The sequence below is a fragment of the Mesoplodon mirus genome, assembly GCF_964341445.2.
Source record: "Mesoplodon mirus genome assembly, chromosome: 4".
NCBI classification, from domain to species: Eukaryota; Metazoa; Chordata; class Mammalia; order Artiodactyla; family Ziphiidae; genus Mesoplodon; species Mesoplodon mirus.
In genome coordinates this window covers 25,947,691-25,964,009 of record NC_138979.1, presented here as the reverse complement: position 1 = coordinate 25,964,009, position 16,319 = coordinate 25,947,691, and the positions used below count along the sequence as shown (strand labels likewise).

The following is a 16,319-nucleotide window of genomic DNA, read 5'->3' as shown; positions in this document are numbered from 1 at the left end:
GGCTTAGTTGCTCCGCGGCATGTGGAATCTTCCCGGACCAGGGATCGAACCTGTGTCCCCTGCACTGGCAGGCAGATTCCTAACCACTGAACCACCGGGGAGGTCCACCGATCCCTTTTTGAGAGAAAGGAAAACAGCTTACTTTCATGGACAAGGCATTTATAAACTCATTGTAAGTTATCATGCAGAGAGAACAGTATCTTTTTCATTAGATACTGATTTTTATTTTGAAGTTTACGATAACCCTTGCCTGAAACTTTTATACTGATTACAGTCTATTTTAAGAAGTGAAAGAGCAGAGAGAGAAATGTCATCATCTCTGAGACTGAGAAATAGGAAAATCGGGAAAGAATCAGGAAAGCCTAGTTAAGGGAAAATGAACATAGAATTTCAAAAACATCAAGTGGGGCAGTGTTAAATTCATTGCGCCTGCCTAGTGCCAGACATTGTTGTAGATACTGGGAATTCTGGTGAACAGATGAACTCCCTGCTCTCCTGAAGCTTAAAGTCTGCTTGGGGAGGAAAGACAATAATGAAATAAATAATAAAATATCAGGTGGTCATGCTGTGAAGAGGCATACTAAGGGGGATAGAGATAAAGAGAGGGTCATGTTGCTGTTTTTAAAACATCACAAGGAAAAGCCTCTTTGACGATAGCGATGATATTTAAGCAGAGATCTGAAGAAATTAAGGAACAAAGCCATGTGAATATTTGGGGAGAAAGGCAGTAAGTGCAAGTAGAATCCTATATGGTATGTTCAAGGACTGCAGAGAAGCCAGGGTCACTAGAGTGGAGTGAAACAGGGCAGAAAGGTAGACGATGAGGTCGGAGAGATGGCTGGGGCCAGATGGGGTAGTATATGGTTGACTGCCAAAAGGACTTTAAATTTGAATCCGTGGTTGGGAAGCAGTAGGAAATTATGTGATCTGTCTTTTAAAAGGATCGCTTTGTTATGTGGCAAGGATAGAATCCGGGACACCAGCTAAGGCTATTGCAGTTGAGACATCTGAGTGGTAGATGTGGTGGAAAATATTCATATTTGGGATGTATTTTTAAAGGAGAGCTGACGGGATTTGCAAATGGATTAAATGTGGAGTTAAGAGAAATAGAGGAATGAAGAATGATTCCAAGGTTTTTGGTCTGAGCACCAGAAGAATGGGTTTCCATGTTCCTACAAAGGAAAGACCTGGGGAGAAGTTTGCCCTGGGATACGTTATAAGACTCTTATTAAGGAGTTCATCACACCAGTTTCTTTTTTCCTTTTTCTTTTCTCTTTTTTCTGCTTTTTTCTCTTTAAAAAATTGCTTTATTGAAGTATAACAGCCAAATGAAAGAGGACATGAATCATAAGTGTTTTTTGCTCAGTGAAATTTCATGAAGTGAATGCATCTGTGTAACCAGGTATAAATTGGGGGGTTGTCAGCAAGCAGACTTGAAATCACAGCATTGCGAATATAGTGAGTCTGAATAAAGAAGAGATTGGGGGGCTTCCCTGATGGCACAGTGGTTAAGAATCCACCTGCCAATGCAGGGGACACGGGTTCGAGCCCTGGTCCGGGAAGATCCCCACATGCCGTGGAGCAGCTAAGCCTGTGTGCCACAATTACTAAGCCAGCGCTCTAGAGCCAGCATGCCACAACTACTGAAGCCCACGTGCCTAGAGCCCATGCTCCGCAACAAGAGAAGCCACCACAATGAGAAGCCTACGCACTGCAAGGAAGAGTAGCCCCTGCTCGCCGCAACTAGAGAAAGCCCACATGCAGCAATGAAGACCCAACGTGGCCAAAAATAAATAAATTAATAAATAAATTTATTTTTAAAAAATGAAGAGATTGGAGACTTAACCATGAGGCACTCCCACCTTTAAAGGTCGGGGTAATGAGGATGCTCAGAGGAGCAGCTGGTGAGGTAAGAAAGAGCCAAATGAGCTCAGGATCCAGGACACCAAATGGAAGAAAGGATTTTGAGAAAGGACATGGTAAACTATGTCGAATGTGACTTATAAGGAAGTACTGGAAAGTTTAGTTAGATAAGGAATGAAAAGACCATTAACCTTGGATAGTTTCCATGAAACAGTTAAAATATTGAATTTAGAATGTTTGTAGTGGGTTGAGAAGAGAATGAGGTGTGATTTGTTCTGGAAATATGTGAGCGTTAGACACTAGGAGTATGGAGATGGAAAATACTGTCCTTACTCTGGAAGAACTTATAATGGTATAGGGAAGAAAGTTAATAATTATAATAGTGTATGACAACAGTTACTATAGCTGTATATATATGATGCCATAGATGCAAATAAAAGGAGAACTTACCCTGACTGGAGAGGACAGGAAATGATTCCCTGTAGTAAACCCCAAGTCTTGGAGGACCAGTTTAGAGCGTAGGTGTAAATGGGTGACGTCATATGGGGGAAGGATGTTAAATGTTAAAAGGCCCTTAAGCAAATGAGCATGATGAGTTCTAGATATCATAACGAGTTCACTGTGGCTTGACGCTAGTTGTGTAGGAGAGAGGACTCAGACCCAGAGGAGGTAGTGATGAGAGATTATACTGAAGAAGTAAGAGTCACATCATGAAGGGACCTTGTATGCCATGACAGTAAATCTTAGGAAGACTATTCCCTAAAAAGTGCTCATATACATAAAATTTCAGATTTGTGGACCCTTGCAGCCCAACTATGGATACGAAGTTAAAAACCTCCAAGTGAAGATGATGAATTGGTGGGAACTCTATCTGCAGTAGCCTAGATGAGTATTTGAATCTGATGGCTGGCAATGAGATAGGAGAACTTGACACGCTCAGTGTGGGTTCCACTTTCAAGAACTCTCTCTGCAACTGGAGAGCAAGAAAGAATAATGGAGGCAACGCAAGCTTGTGGGGTAGAATCTTAAGAAGGGGTAAACTTGATATGGGGTGGGGGCGGCGGGGAATAAGCAAGTACGGGGAGAGGTTGAAGAGACAAGAGAGAAGAGATGATGAATCAAGTGACCAGCAAGGCAGAAAAGGGTGGAATCCAAATTAAGGGTAGAGAATCTAGCCTGGCTAAGGGCTAGGTAAGTTTGGGGGATAGGGTATGTTGTAAGCAGGAATTTGAGGGCTTTCCCACCAGGGTTCTGTTTTTTGTGTGAGGTTGAAAATGGTGTCAGCTGAGAAAAGGGTGGTGGCAAAGGCAGCATGAGGAGAGTAATGAAGTTAGAAGAACCTTGGAGGGAGAGGATGTAAGATCATCTACAAGAACATGTGAAGTGTGACAAGATAGTGTGAATTAATAGTGGGGCAAGACACAACTGTTTAAGCATAACATCAGATCCAGAAATCATAAGGAAAAAGATTGATGTATATGACAAGGTAAATATTAAAACTTTTTCTAGACAAACTCACTGTACACTAATTTGAAAGACAAAAAACATACAGGAAAAGGAAAATATCACCTTTTTTAAAAACAGTGTTCACATACTGTAGTTTCACCCATTTGAGGTGTATAATTCATTGTTGTCCTATAGATTCACAGACGTGTGCAACCATCACCAGGCAATTTTAGAACATTTTCTTCACCTCAGAATGAAAACCCGTACCCTTTAGTTATTCATCCCCCTCCCCAACACTCCTTTCTTGCTTTACCCCAACCTCTAATCTACTTTATCTCTATGAATTTCCCTCTTCTGGACATTTCACATGAATAGAATCATGTGGCCAATTTTAGTGAGCCATCCTTTGCCCATTTTTAAAATTGGGTTATTTATATTTTTTATTATTAAGATATAAGAACTCTTTATTCTGGATACAAGTCCCTTACCAGATACATTGTTTGCAGGTAGATAGGTTCTCCTATTCTGTGGGTTGTCTTTTTTTTTTAATTGAAGTATAGTTGATTTACAAGTTGTGTTAGTTTCTGGTATACAGCAAAATGATTCAGTTATACATATATACATATATATTCTTTTTCAGATTCTTTTCCATTATTGTTTATTGCAAAGTATTGAATGTAGAGCCATGTTCTGCTCCTCCTCCAGCGGCAGCCATGATGGCAGCTCGGGCATTGTGGCGAGGGGGACGGTGCCAGGCAGACGCTCCCTCGAGGGCTCCCTCCTCTGCCTCCTCTCACCGCTCCGCTGCTCCGTTATTTCTTCAAATATTTTTCTCTGCTCCTTTCTCTCCTTTCCTTCTGGTACTCTCACTGCATGTATATTGGAGCGAAATCTGGTAGATAAAACAACATTTTAATAAGGTGTATATTTAAACCAAGCAATTATAGGGATTGATCTTAAGAAAGCAGTTGCATAGCATATGTAGATGTATGTACAAGGAAGTATATCACAACACATTTTTATAGTAAAAAGTTTAGAAAAAATGAGAAAATTAAATACATTATACTTTTATACAATGAAATATCATTAGCTATAATAGTTTTTAAAATCTCTTCATAATTCAGATGGAGTTTATTTGGTATATTGTATACAGTATATTTGGTTTTTAGTTTCTTTTTTTGTTGTTGTTTTTGGTACATTTCCTCTGTGTATCTGTGCAGGTTTCCTCTAGGGTAGCAGTTCTATAAGTTTGACGTCACTGATAATCTAGCTTAACAGAGGAGGGCTGGATTCTTTATCGCCTTGTATATAATGTGTTGCAGTGTATAAAGTTGAAGTATATAAAGAATGAAGTATATTAGTAGATAAAGGAAATCTGCCCTGACATAGATTTTCAGTTCAGTAAGGCATGGGTACTTTAATAGGCTTTTCACATAGTTGAGGATATTCTTTGATAATACACCAGAGCTTGACAAGTGGTAGTTTCTTAACAGGTGGCTGCAATTTAGAATCTGAAACCATAGCAATGAACTTTTCATTCTGTTACATTAAAATCCATTGGTCTGTTAAAACTTTGAATAGATCTATTTTACCCATCCTTGATTTTGTGACATTATGCATTTTTCATTTGGAAAATATTGGCACAGGGAGTTAAGCAGATCTTCTAAAGGTTGATACATACTGTTACATGCTATCAGAAAATCACAATTATTTTTTTTTTTTTTTTTTTTCTTTTTGCGGTATGCGGGCCTCTCACTGTTGTGGCCTTCCCCGTTGCGGAGCACAGGCTCCGGATGCGCAGGCCCAGCGGCCATGGCTCACGGGCCCAGCCGCTCCGCGGCATATGGGATCCTCCCAGACCGGGGCACGAACCCGTATCCCCTGCATCGGCAGGCGGACTCTCAACCACTGCGCCACCAGGGAGGCCCAGAAAATCACAATTATTAATAGTACCACCAATCTCATGTGAAAGCTTTTAAGTATTGGGAGGATGCCAGACTCATAGTGATGGGTACAGTTTTCAAACAATTCTAATTTTCATTTGAAAGCTCAAATTTTTATCATTGGCAGCAGCAATACTTCATTATAGATAAATGTCTGCAAAATACTCAAGTCCGAATGACAGTTTATCTGTTAGTCATTCTCTGAAGTAAAAATATTGTTCTCTGCAAAGCTAATTTGGTTGACAACCTGATTGATCACACAATTGCTTTTCCTCAAGACAACCTTATTACACTGGCCATTTTCCCTTATTCAGAAGGGATATTCCCCTGGAATTTGTATTGTTACACTTGATTCATTTATATTTAATATCTAATTCTTATTCTTTGTCTCTGGCTGCTTTTAAGAGTAGAGAACCAAGGATATGACCCAGTGTACAAGTGGAGGGCTTGGCCTTAAATAATAGAGCTTATCCACTATAACAAGAGAGAAGAAAAGGCCTATGGTTGGTAGACCGGACAGTGTAAATATGTGGGATATAATATAATAAGGTGCAGAGTCAAAGCTGTTAGTGAGGTGGGGGTGGGGAAGGAGTATTGGAAGAGTAAAGAGAGAAAGGTTTGAAATAGTTATTTCAGAGGGTAGGTGAGGAAATGACAAGGGAAGTCTGATAGCATTGCTGAGCAGAACTGAGGATCACTTAAAATTTGTGGTCAGGAATTCAAAGTGAAACTAGGCAGCGTGTGTGTGTGTGTGTGTGTGTGTGTGTGTGTGTGTGTACACATTTGCATGCATATTACTGTTTACAGGGCCTGCCCTTTAGTCAACCTACCCACGTGGTTGGAGCTCATTTCCAGCCACATCCGTTGCTAATTATTAATCCCAGCCATCCAGGCAAGAAACTGGCTAGACTAGAGAATGAGCAGGGAGTAGAAATGGCTAGGATGTGCAGAGCCTAGGAGAGATGGCTTACTGTTTTAAATCTGTACTAAGTTAAATAACGGATTATTAAGCTGATTTGCCTCTGCTAAATATTGATACGGGGGATTGCTTCACACTGAGGTAAAAAATTTTTTTTGAACATAATGTGTGTGATGACTACTATAGGATATGGCAGGGGCAAGATAATTAGGGAGAAAAGAGTGGAGACATCTGGAATCCACTGGGGTGTAAGCTTTCTGTGCGGCTGCCTCTTATGTGGCAGGCCTCTTGCTCCTTTTTCCTCTTCTGTCCCTCTCTCTTTGTTTTCTAAAATTTTTATTTAGTTATTATTTTATTTCATTTAATTAATTAATTAATTTGTACTGGGTCTTTGTTGCAGCAGGTGGGCTCCTTAGTTGTGGCATTCATGTGGGATCTAGTTCCCTGACCAGGGATCGAACCCAGGCCCCCTGCATTGGGAGCATGGAGTCTTAGCCCCTGCGCCACCGTCCCTCTCTTTTTGTTCTGGGTAGTAATAGACCAGGGTCTTGTCCTCAGGCAGCCCTAGGCCCCACCACGCGTCCCATAGCTCAGAAGGCGGCTTGCTTTTCTGGCCCAGTTTTCCTGACACTGAGTTTGTTCTAGCCCCAGCTTTGACTCAGCTAATTATTTTCTCTGGGAATGTACACTCTTTGAGACTGTGACCCACAGCCAAATAAAACATTAGTGTTTAAAGAGTTTAGGCTTTACAGTCAGACTCCTTGGGTTCAAACTCTTGCTCTTGAGGCCTTAATCTCTGTTAAGTCTCACTTCATAGTGTCTAGCTCATTAGTAGTATCTATCTCATAAGGCTGTGATTAATCTCTTTAAATCTCACTTCATATAGTATCTGTCTCATAAGGTTGTGAAAATTATGGTAGATGATTCAAGTAAAACATTAGGATAGTACCTAGACACAGCAAATACTCCAGAAATCTTGTGTCATTATTTTCGTTTTCTGCAGGAAGCACTAGAGCTATAACTTACTTACCCTCTATCAAGGAATATTTAGCAATTAGCTCTGTTGTCAGTTTTTGTAGAGGTGGTACAGTATAGTTGGTAACAGCACAATGCTAGATCTCTTTTTTTTTTTTTTTTTTCTGTGGTACGTGGGCCTCTCACTGTTGTAGCCTCTCCTGTTGCGGAGCACAGGCTCCGGACGCGCAGGCCCAGCAGCCATGGCTCACGGGCCCAGCCGCTCCGCGGCATGTGGGATCTTCCCAGACCGGGGCACGAACCCGTGTCCCCTGCATCAGCAGGCGGACTCTCAACCACTGCGCCACCAGGGAAGCCACCAATGCTAGATCTTTGACTTTTGTTGTCCTAGTGAAACTGATGAATTTGTAGAATGGACATCCAGGGTTAAAGGTATATTCTTAAGCCAAGCTAGCTGTTCTGTTAACTTAGAGCTGAAGATTCCTGTTGCCTTTTTTTTTTTTTTTTTTTTGCGGTACGCAGGCCTCTCTCTGTTGTGGCATCTCCCGTTGCGGAGCGCAGGCTCAGTGGCCATGGCTCACGGACCTAGCCGCTCCACGGCACGTGGGATCTTCCCAGACCGGGGCACGAACCCATGTCCCCTGCATCGGCAGGCAGACTCTCAACCACTGCACCACCAGGGAGGCCCTCCTGTTGCCTTTAAGGGAATTTAACTTCTTGGGTGGACTATTTTTCAAAACATTAAAAAAACTAAATTAGGGCATATAAACACAAATTGAGCCAATCCTTGATAATCCCGGATTGTCATTATTATTACTATTTATATTAAGAGTTGCTGAAAATAAAAGGATGCCCCCACTAGCTCCTAAGGCTATTTCCTCCCACATTGAAATGACTGTACTTTTTAACAGTTTTATTGAGATATAATTTGCGTATCATAACATTCACCCATTGTAAGTGTGCAATTCAGTGATGATTAGTAAATTTATAGACACAGTTCACTGTTAGAACATTCATCATCCCAAATACTCCCTCAGGTTTGTTTGCAGTTTGTCCTTGCTCCTACCCCCAGACCTAGGCAGCCACTAATCTGCTTTCCATGTCTACAAATGTCTATTTCTGGACATCTCATATAAATAGAATTATACAATATATAATCTTTTGCATTTGCATGTTTTGCAGTTTGTCCATATTATGACATGTATCAGTATTTCATTCCATTTTACTGCTAAATAGTATTCCATAATATGAAATGGATATTCCACACTTTGTTACTCCATTTACCAGTTGCTGGAGATTTGAATTGTTTCCAGTTTTCACTATTATGGATAATGCTGCTGTGAACATTTACATACAAGTCTTTGTGTGGACATACGTTTTCATTTCTCTTGGGTAGATTCCTAGAACTGGAATTGCTGAGTCATATGGTAAGCTTATGTTTAACTTTTTAAGGAATTGCCAAACTGTTTTCCAAAGGCTACTAGATTTTTAACAAAGTAGCTTTTAGATATTTTTCTCTTCCCTCACTATTACTTGCTGCTGGCATTATCCCCTGTACCCTCTCTCCTGAATCTGATGCTGTGGGCAAGGCAACCTGATAAGTATATTAGAAATTCGTAACGCAAAGGCGTTGAATGATAGTCTTGAGCTTTAGTGTAGGACATTGTGATGTCTGGAATGTGTGTGTGCATGCTGGTTTCTAGATGCTCAGCTGTGTTCTGGACTAGGGATGTTCAAGATGTATCTGTTATTTGGGACTCTCAGATACAGGTGAGAAAACCCCAGTGTGGTAGAGGAGATAGTCTACATGATTATCAGCTCCACCAGACTCTTTCCGAAGTGGAGAGGAGACCATCCCTTAAGATGCTAAGCAGTCAAAACAGTAGGAGATGTCAGCTTCCTCAGATATTAGACCCAAATAAGTGAATTTTGTCATTGTTTGTCTAATTTGCAAAGCACTTGAGACCCTGAGTAGTTCAGCACCCCAAATACCAACAAATGTTATCTATAAAGAATAGTTACACCATTCATTCTATAAGATTGATGCATTCATGGTACCCTTGGCATTTACAGATTACATTTTTAATTTAGCTATCTGTGAGTTATGTATAGTTGTTTGTAATCAGGCTGAGAAATGTGTTTGAGTTGCACCCAACAGCTGCATATCAGTAATACTGTGTTCTTTCTTGTTTTCACATAGGAAGTAATTTTTCTTAACAGATCTGGAGGCATCCCAAAAACTTTTCAATTATACTTTGTCATATTTCAAATGCCCCTATGCCTCAAGTCTTCTTTTTTGCTAATTTCAATGACCTACTCTGCTATACTCCTATCATTAGCCCTTCTATTTTGCTTGCTTTTTATCTTATTTTATTTATTTTTTTGCGGTACGCGGGCCTCTCACTGTTGTGGCCTCTCCCGATGCGGAGCACAGGCTCCGGACGCGCAGGCTCAGCGGCCATGGCTCATGAGCCCAGCCGCTCCACAGCATGTGGGAACCTCCCGGACCGGGGCACGAACCCGTGTCCCCTGCATCGGCAGGCGGACTCTCAACCACTGCGCCACTAGGGAAGCCCTTGCTTGCTTTTTAAAAAATATTACTTTGCTTACTCATTTTGGTTATTTTCATTGTAAAACCTTAAATAACTATCTTAATATAAGCCAGTATCTTTATATTTTTGTGGTTTATTTTCCTTTTTAATTAGAATAGTCACTTATATTGTCTGGTCCACTTTATGAAAATTTTGCCATTTATAAATCTGCCATTATAAATCCAATTCAGCTCTTAATTACCTGCCATGATAGAGGAGGGCAGTGACACAAGTCATAATCTCTGAAAATACAATTTGGTTTAAGAATGAAATAACAGGATGATTTTCTTTTGAACATCAACTTTGCCATTTTAATTACGCTTTGTTTAGACTAAATTTAGTTTAGTGTAAAAATAAGAGTTTGAAAACACAGCAAATGATACAAAAGGAAATGTGTTAGAGGCCAAGGAATAATCACAGTGGGATTAATAGGAAACACAATTAATATACCAAGCTAGTTCCTTTAGGTATTAGTTTACTTTATGCTTTAAATGTTATAATTATTTGGATATATGAAGAAAGGGGATTGGACAAAAATTCTTGAAAAGATGAAGAACTGTCACTTCTTATTTCAGCCTTTGAGCTCCCTTTTAAATGGACTGTACTGGGTACCTTCTAGAAAGGCCATTTTTAATGTTTTATGAAATCAAAAATTTTTCCCACAAGGATTTAAAATAGCTGTGTTACATTTTGAGTCTGACCCCTGTGAAAAAAATGACTATATATCTTTCCGAGATTTTTGAAAGCTGGCACTGACTCACATGCTTTCAGGGCACAATTTGTTTTTTGGGTTCCTGTTTTACATGAGTTTTCAAAATAAATAGGTACTTGTTATTGAAATAGGAAAAAATAGCATTACTGTAAAGCTGATTACAACTGGTGCTGGAAAGAATCTTGCCATCTGATTGGAAATATTTTTCCAGTTTGTTGACCTGCTTAAAATTCCGAACAGCTAATTCTTTCCAGCTTTCAAACATCAAATTCATTCTGAGGTCAGTATGGACAATTCTAGGGAATAAAGAAATGAATAGCTTTGGTTTTGTGTTCTCCTTAATACTTGTCTTATACCTGAAAGGAAGTGTTTATTGACTGTTTTAAGTGCCACTGTGATTACCACTTTGTAATGAATATTTTATTACATTAAAAATAATCTGAAAAATCATAATTGTTGCTTCTCAACCCAGTCCCTACTGGTGGCTCTTTTTAACTGTGTAGTATGTGATAGCACTTACCTAGAGCAGTGTTGTTTAAAAAGTGTGCTCTATGGACTCATAAGGTATGAAGGTCCTGTTTTCCCTGTAATCTTTTGGCATTTGCCTATAATATTATTGATATTATCTATGTATACTATAATACTATATCCATGTATTCTTTTTTTCTGACTTATTTATTTATTTATTTTTAATTTTGGCTGCGTTGGGTCTTCGTTGCTGTGTGCGGGCTCTTCTCGAGTTGCGGCGAGCCGGGGCTGCTCTTCGTTGTAGTGCGCGGGCTTCTCATTGCGGTGGCTTCTCTTGTTGCGGAGCACAGGCTCTAGGCACGCAGGCTTCAATAGTTGTGGCACGTGGGCTCTAGAGCGCAGGCTCAGTAGTTGTGGCACACGGGCTTAGTTGCTCTGCGGCATGTGGTATCTTCCCGGACCAGGGCTCGAACCCGTGTCCCCTGCACTGGCAGGCAGATTCTCAACCATTGTGCCACCAGGGAAGCCCCCCGTGTATTCTTTAGTCATATGAATTATAATTTATTGCTGATGTCTTAGTGTTTTATCAAAAATCATGCTATTTTCTTCATTGTTGCTTGACTTTTCTGCAGCGGCAAGAAATCATCAGTTCCTTAGGTTATTCTGCTCCACTAAAGAGGCCCTCAAAAATTTATTTGAGCTCCAAGTAATTATTCAGGAAATGATTGCTTTAAATATCTTAAGATCTTTGTACATCTGTTTCTAATTATTATTAGTGTCATCCTATTTCGCTATGTCAGGAACCTTAATAGTAACTGAACAGGCCTAGGGAGGAAAAGGAGAATTCTCCATCCAGTGATGCCATTGAGCCCTCTCTCTGGTCTGCTTTTCCTCTCTCACCTTGCTGCTGTCCCTCTGCCCCTTACTATCTGTTGTAAGCAATATTGGAACTGCCTCTTAACTTGTCTACCTGACCAGTGTGGCCTTCCTCCAATCCAGCCTTCTTGTTTCTTAGAACTCAATTGCTGACAGTTGCCGTACATATTGAAGATCAAGTCCATACTCTTTAAGGATTGTATGTGAGGCCTTTTATCATGATCTAGCCCTTTTTTATTTCTTTGATACTCAAACATAAGGAACTACTTGCCGTTTCCTGAATATAATTCATTTGACTCCCCCTTAACACGTACTATTCCCTTTCCCCACAGAGCCTTCCTGGCTCTTGTATGCTTGCTTTTTTTTTTTTTTTTTTTTTTTTTGCAGTACGCGGGCCTCTCACTGTTGTGGCCTCTCCCGTTGCGGAGCACAGGCTCCAGACGCGCAGGCCCAGCGGCCGTGGCCCACGGGCCCAGCTGCTCCGCGGCATGTGGGATCTTCCCGGACCGGGGCATGAACCCGTGTCCCCTGCATCGGCAGGCGGACTCTCAACCACTGTGCCACCAGGAAAGCCCTCTTGTATGCTTTGCTAATTGCTATTTCTCTTTGATTCAGCTTTAGTATTAGTTAATATTAATTCTTCTTTGAAGCCATTTTGCTATCCTCTTTCTCCTTGTAGCCATTTTCACTTGTGTTCCTTGTCAAATAAACTTCTGCTTTATATTTAGCTTAGAAAAGTATAAAAGCCCCTGTGTTTGATTTAAGCTTCTAACTATTTGTAGAAATAACAGCCATCTGTGGTTTTCTGTAACTTATAGACCCCTTATGAGGGTCAAGGGTGAGAGACAGAATATACAAGTGGACAATGGCCTGACAACGCAGGAAGCTAAGTGCAGTAACTTCTGTAATAATCGGCCCCAGATGGCCAGGACTTGATCAGTAACTGCCAGCTTCCCTAATTTTTGTCCTTGCTTCCAACTTAAAACCAACTAGAGCAAATCAAATCTGCACCCAGTAAATCACATAGGATGCCCTAGTCCTAGTTAGCCTGCCTACAGCTTCCCCCTGCCAGTCAGGGTACACCTGAAGCCTTCCCTGTTTTCCACTGTAAAGCTTTCTCATTACTCAGCCTGCCTTATGTAAGTGATGGTGGCCATCTCCCTTGCCGTAGCAAGCTCTGAATAAATAGCCTTTGCTTTTCTCATAAGTATAGTTTATAAAATTTATTTCCTATGCTAGCTATGTTTTGTGATTTTCTACATGTTTTATAAACATAAAGGTTTATATTTTATAAAGGTGAAGACAGATTTTTGTCATAAGGATTCTTTTGTTTCTTTACATTGAATGACAAGATGACACAGAATAAAAATGTGTAACTTAGTAGTAAAGAACAAAATCCTAGTCAAATTTTAATCTTACTTGAGACCCTTGTCTCAGATATAGTTATTCAAAGCTTTTTGTTTGGTTTATTAAATCATAATTTTTTTAAATCAGTACATGGAAGAGATATAAACATGAAATACAAAATAAATGCATTTAGGTTTTATTATGTTAAGAGTATTCTTTTAGGGCTTCCCTGGTGGCGCAGTGGTTGAGAGTCCGCCTGCCGATGCAGGGGACACGGGTTCGTGCCCCGGTCTGGGAAGATCCCACATGCCGCGGAGTGGTTGGGCCCGTGAGCCATGGCCGCTGGGCCTGCGCCGTCCGGAGCCTGTGCTCCGCAACGGGAGAGGCCACAACAGTGAGAGGCCCGCGTATCACAAAAAAAAAAAAAAAAAAAAAAAAAAGAGTATTCTTTTATTCTTATTTTTAAAATAGTAAGCATGAATGCTGAATTTTATCAAGTAATTTTTTGCATCATTTACTGTTTTTTATTTAACCTATTAGTGCAGTATATTGTATAAATATATTTCATATTATTGAGCCATGTGTATGTTCCTAGAATAAACTCTATTTGTTTTGAATTATTTTCTTTAAGTACTCTTAATCTGTTCACTAATTTTATATAGGTCCTTTCATTTTTGTAAAGTTTCTGAAAGTGACCAGAACTTATACCCTGATTTTTTACTTTTTGTGGGGTTTTTTTTTTACATATCCTTCCTCTTATTTCTACAATTGAATGACTAATAAGGCTACTTTGAACAGTTTTGAAACTATGAAGAAGATAGCTTTTTATCTGTCTTGTGCTTTATTTTACTGAAGTTACTCTCAGTGTATTTATTGTTTGAATTTTCTGTTAACAGATATTCCCTTCAGAGAGGTAGCTCCTTCACATTTTTAACACCTGGCCCCCATTGGGACTTCACTTTGGTGAGTAGACACCTAGGTTTTTTATTTCAAGACATTAGTTAATTCCTGGGTTGTGTTTCAGTCTGGTGTACAGCTCAGTTGTCTGTACTTCTCTGAAAACCTTGAAGTACAGAGTTTCTATCACCATCTTTGGCAGCCTAATTTAATTCTTTTCTGCTAACAAACTGAAAGAAATTTTTATTTCAATTAAATATAAAATATATTTTGAAAAGTATCAGATCTATTCATCTTTAACTCTATGCAATTCTTTCTCTCATCCCTACCCATGTTAAAATTAAGAGACTATATTAATGAAACATGAGGCTATTTTTATGCACACACTCTAACAGCTTTTTTCTTGGTTGAAAAATATAAAAATGCTTGTAGATAATATATATAATGAATGAATCATTTCTTTTATTAGTCATCTTAGTATAGAGGGACTCCATTATTTTTAGAATGAAACTTTACAGAGGCATCTAATCTTGTGCGAAGTGACACCAGAAAATTGGGTGGTTTTATAATTAAATACTCATTACTTCACAATACTCATATAAATAAAGTATGTACAAATAGAACATGATTCTTATGCTCTTCTTATTTGGGGGAAATAGCAAAAACGATTCTGCCTCTAGTTTGCCAAACTTTACCTATGTGTGCATGTATTGATGATGTGCCATTTCATTTGTATTTAATTTGTTTTTCTGTTGGGGACTCCTGTTCGAGATTTCTGTGAATAATAGCATTTACATACATTAAGTGGTCAGTAAAGCATTCATGGTAAGAGTCTCCTGTTTTTAATGCAGTTCCACATTTTCCTTTCAAACTTTTTTCATCTTGGTCCCGTTCCCTTACTAGTTGAAGAAGCTAAACTTAAACAGAAAAACTAGTAGAGAAGTGTCTCCAAATTTGATTTTGCAAGCCTATCAGCAAAAATATTTTGAGCATTACCCCTGATATATTTATTTATAATTTTTAGGTATGTAGCAACTTTATTAGCTAATATCTCAAAGCTCAGTACCCACTTAGGGTGAGATTAATGATAGTGGACATAAATGTATATTTCAAATAGTTGGGATAATTTCAGTTTGGGGCTGACTTCTAAAATGGATTTGATAAGATTGCCATTATCTTTAACTCACATTTTTAAATGTGGTTGATGATGAGCTCATCATCTGTGTATTAAATTTTAGTAAAGCTTATTTTTTAAGGATTAAGAAATACATAAAAATGAAGTTCTAACATTTTCCTCCTGTACTCCAGGAAAGATACCATGCATATCGTCTGGGATAGTTGCATCTCACTTGGGAAAGCACTTTTGTACGGGTCTCCATGACAAAAGAAATATCTAACGGTTCATGTATTAAAAGTTTTGGAATGTGATTAAGGAATACTTAGAGGGAGATTTATAACTTTTTAAATACATAGTTTAAGAAGGGAAAAGAATAAAAATTAAGCATTCAAGAGGTGAGAAAAAGAACAATAGAGTAAATCAAAGAAAAGAGGAGGACAAGTAAGAGTGGAAAAAATAAAATCAACACCCAATCATGATAAAATTCTTGGCAAACCAGGGATAGAATAGAACTTCCTTAGCCTGAGACCTACCACAAACAACATACATAATGATAAAATGAGAGCGGCAGTCCCTTTAAATTTAGAAAAAAGCATGCTGTCATAATATTTATTCAGCATTGTACTAGCGCTCTTAGCCAACACAGTAGGACAGGAAAACAAGTGGTACACAAATTAGAAGGGAAGAGACAGTCTGATTTCATTACTGAGAGACAATATGATTGTCTACATAAAATATCCAAGAGAATATTAATAGCAACTATTAGGACTAATAAGAGTTTGAGCAAGTTTATAGAAGTTATAAAAAGAAATCAATAGCATGTATGTATATTAGTAATAAACAAATGTAATTTTTAAAATTTATTTATTTATTTTTGGCTGCGTTGGGTCTTTGTTTCTGTGTGAGGGCTTTCTCTAGTAGTGGCAAGCGGGGGCCACTCTTCATCACGGTGTGCGGGTCTCTCACTATCACGGCCTCTCTTGTTGCGGAGCACGGGCTCCAGACGCGCAGGCTCAGTAGTTGTGGCTCACGGGCCTAGTTGCTCCGCAGCATGTGGGATCTTCCCAGACCAGGGCTTGAACCCGTGTCCCCTGCATTGGCAGGCAGATTCTCAACCATTGCGCCACCAGGGAAGCCCAACCAATGTAATTTTTAAAGATGCTTT

General features: G+C 39.3%; 1 protein-coding gene across 1 annotated transcript in view; it reads left to right on the top strand.

Annotated features, from left to right (window-relative positions):
* The window catches only part of NET1 (neuroepithelial cell transforming 1), a 54,822-nt gene that overhangs the window by 1,594 nt on the left and 36,909 nt on the right, over positions 1 to 16,319 (top strand). The window contains exon 2 of the mRNA XM_082617072.1: positions 14,037 to 14,103. Coding sequence (XP_082473198.1) covers positions 14,037 to 14,103 — 67 coding nt within the window. The remainder of the gene's footprint in view (positions 1 to 14,036; positions 14,104 to 16,319) is intronic.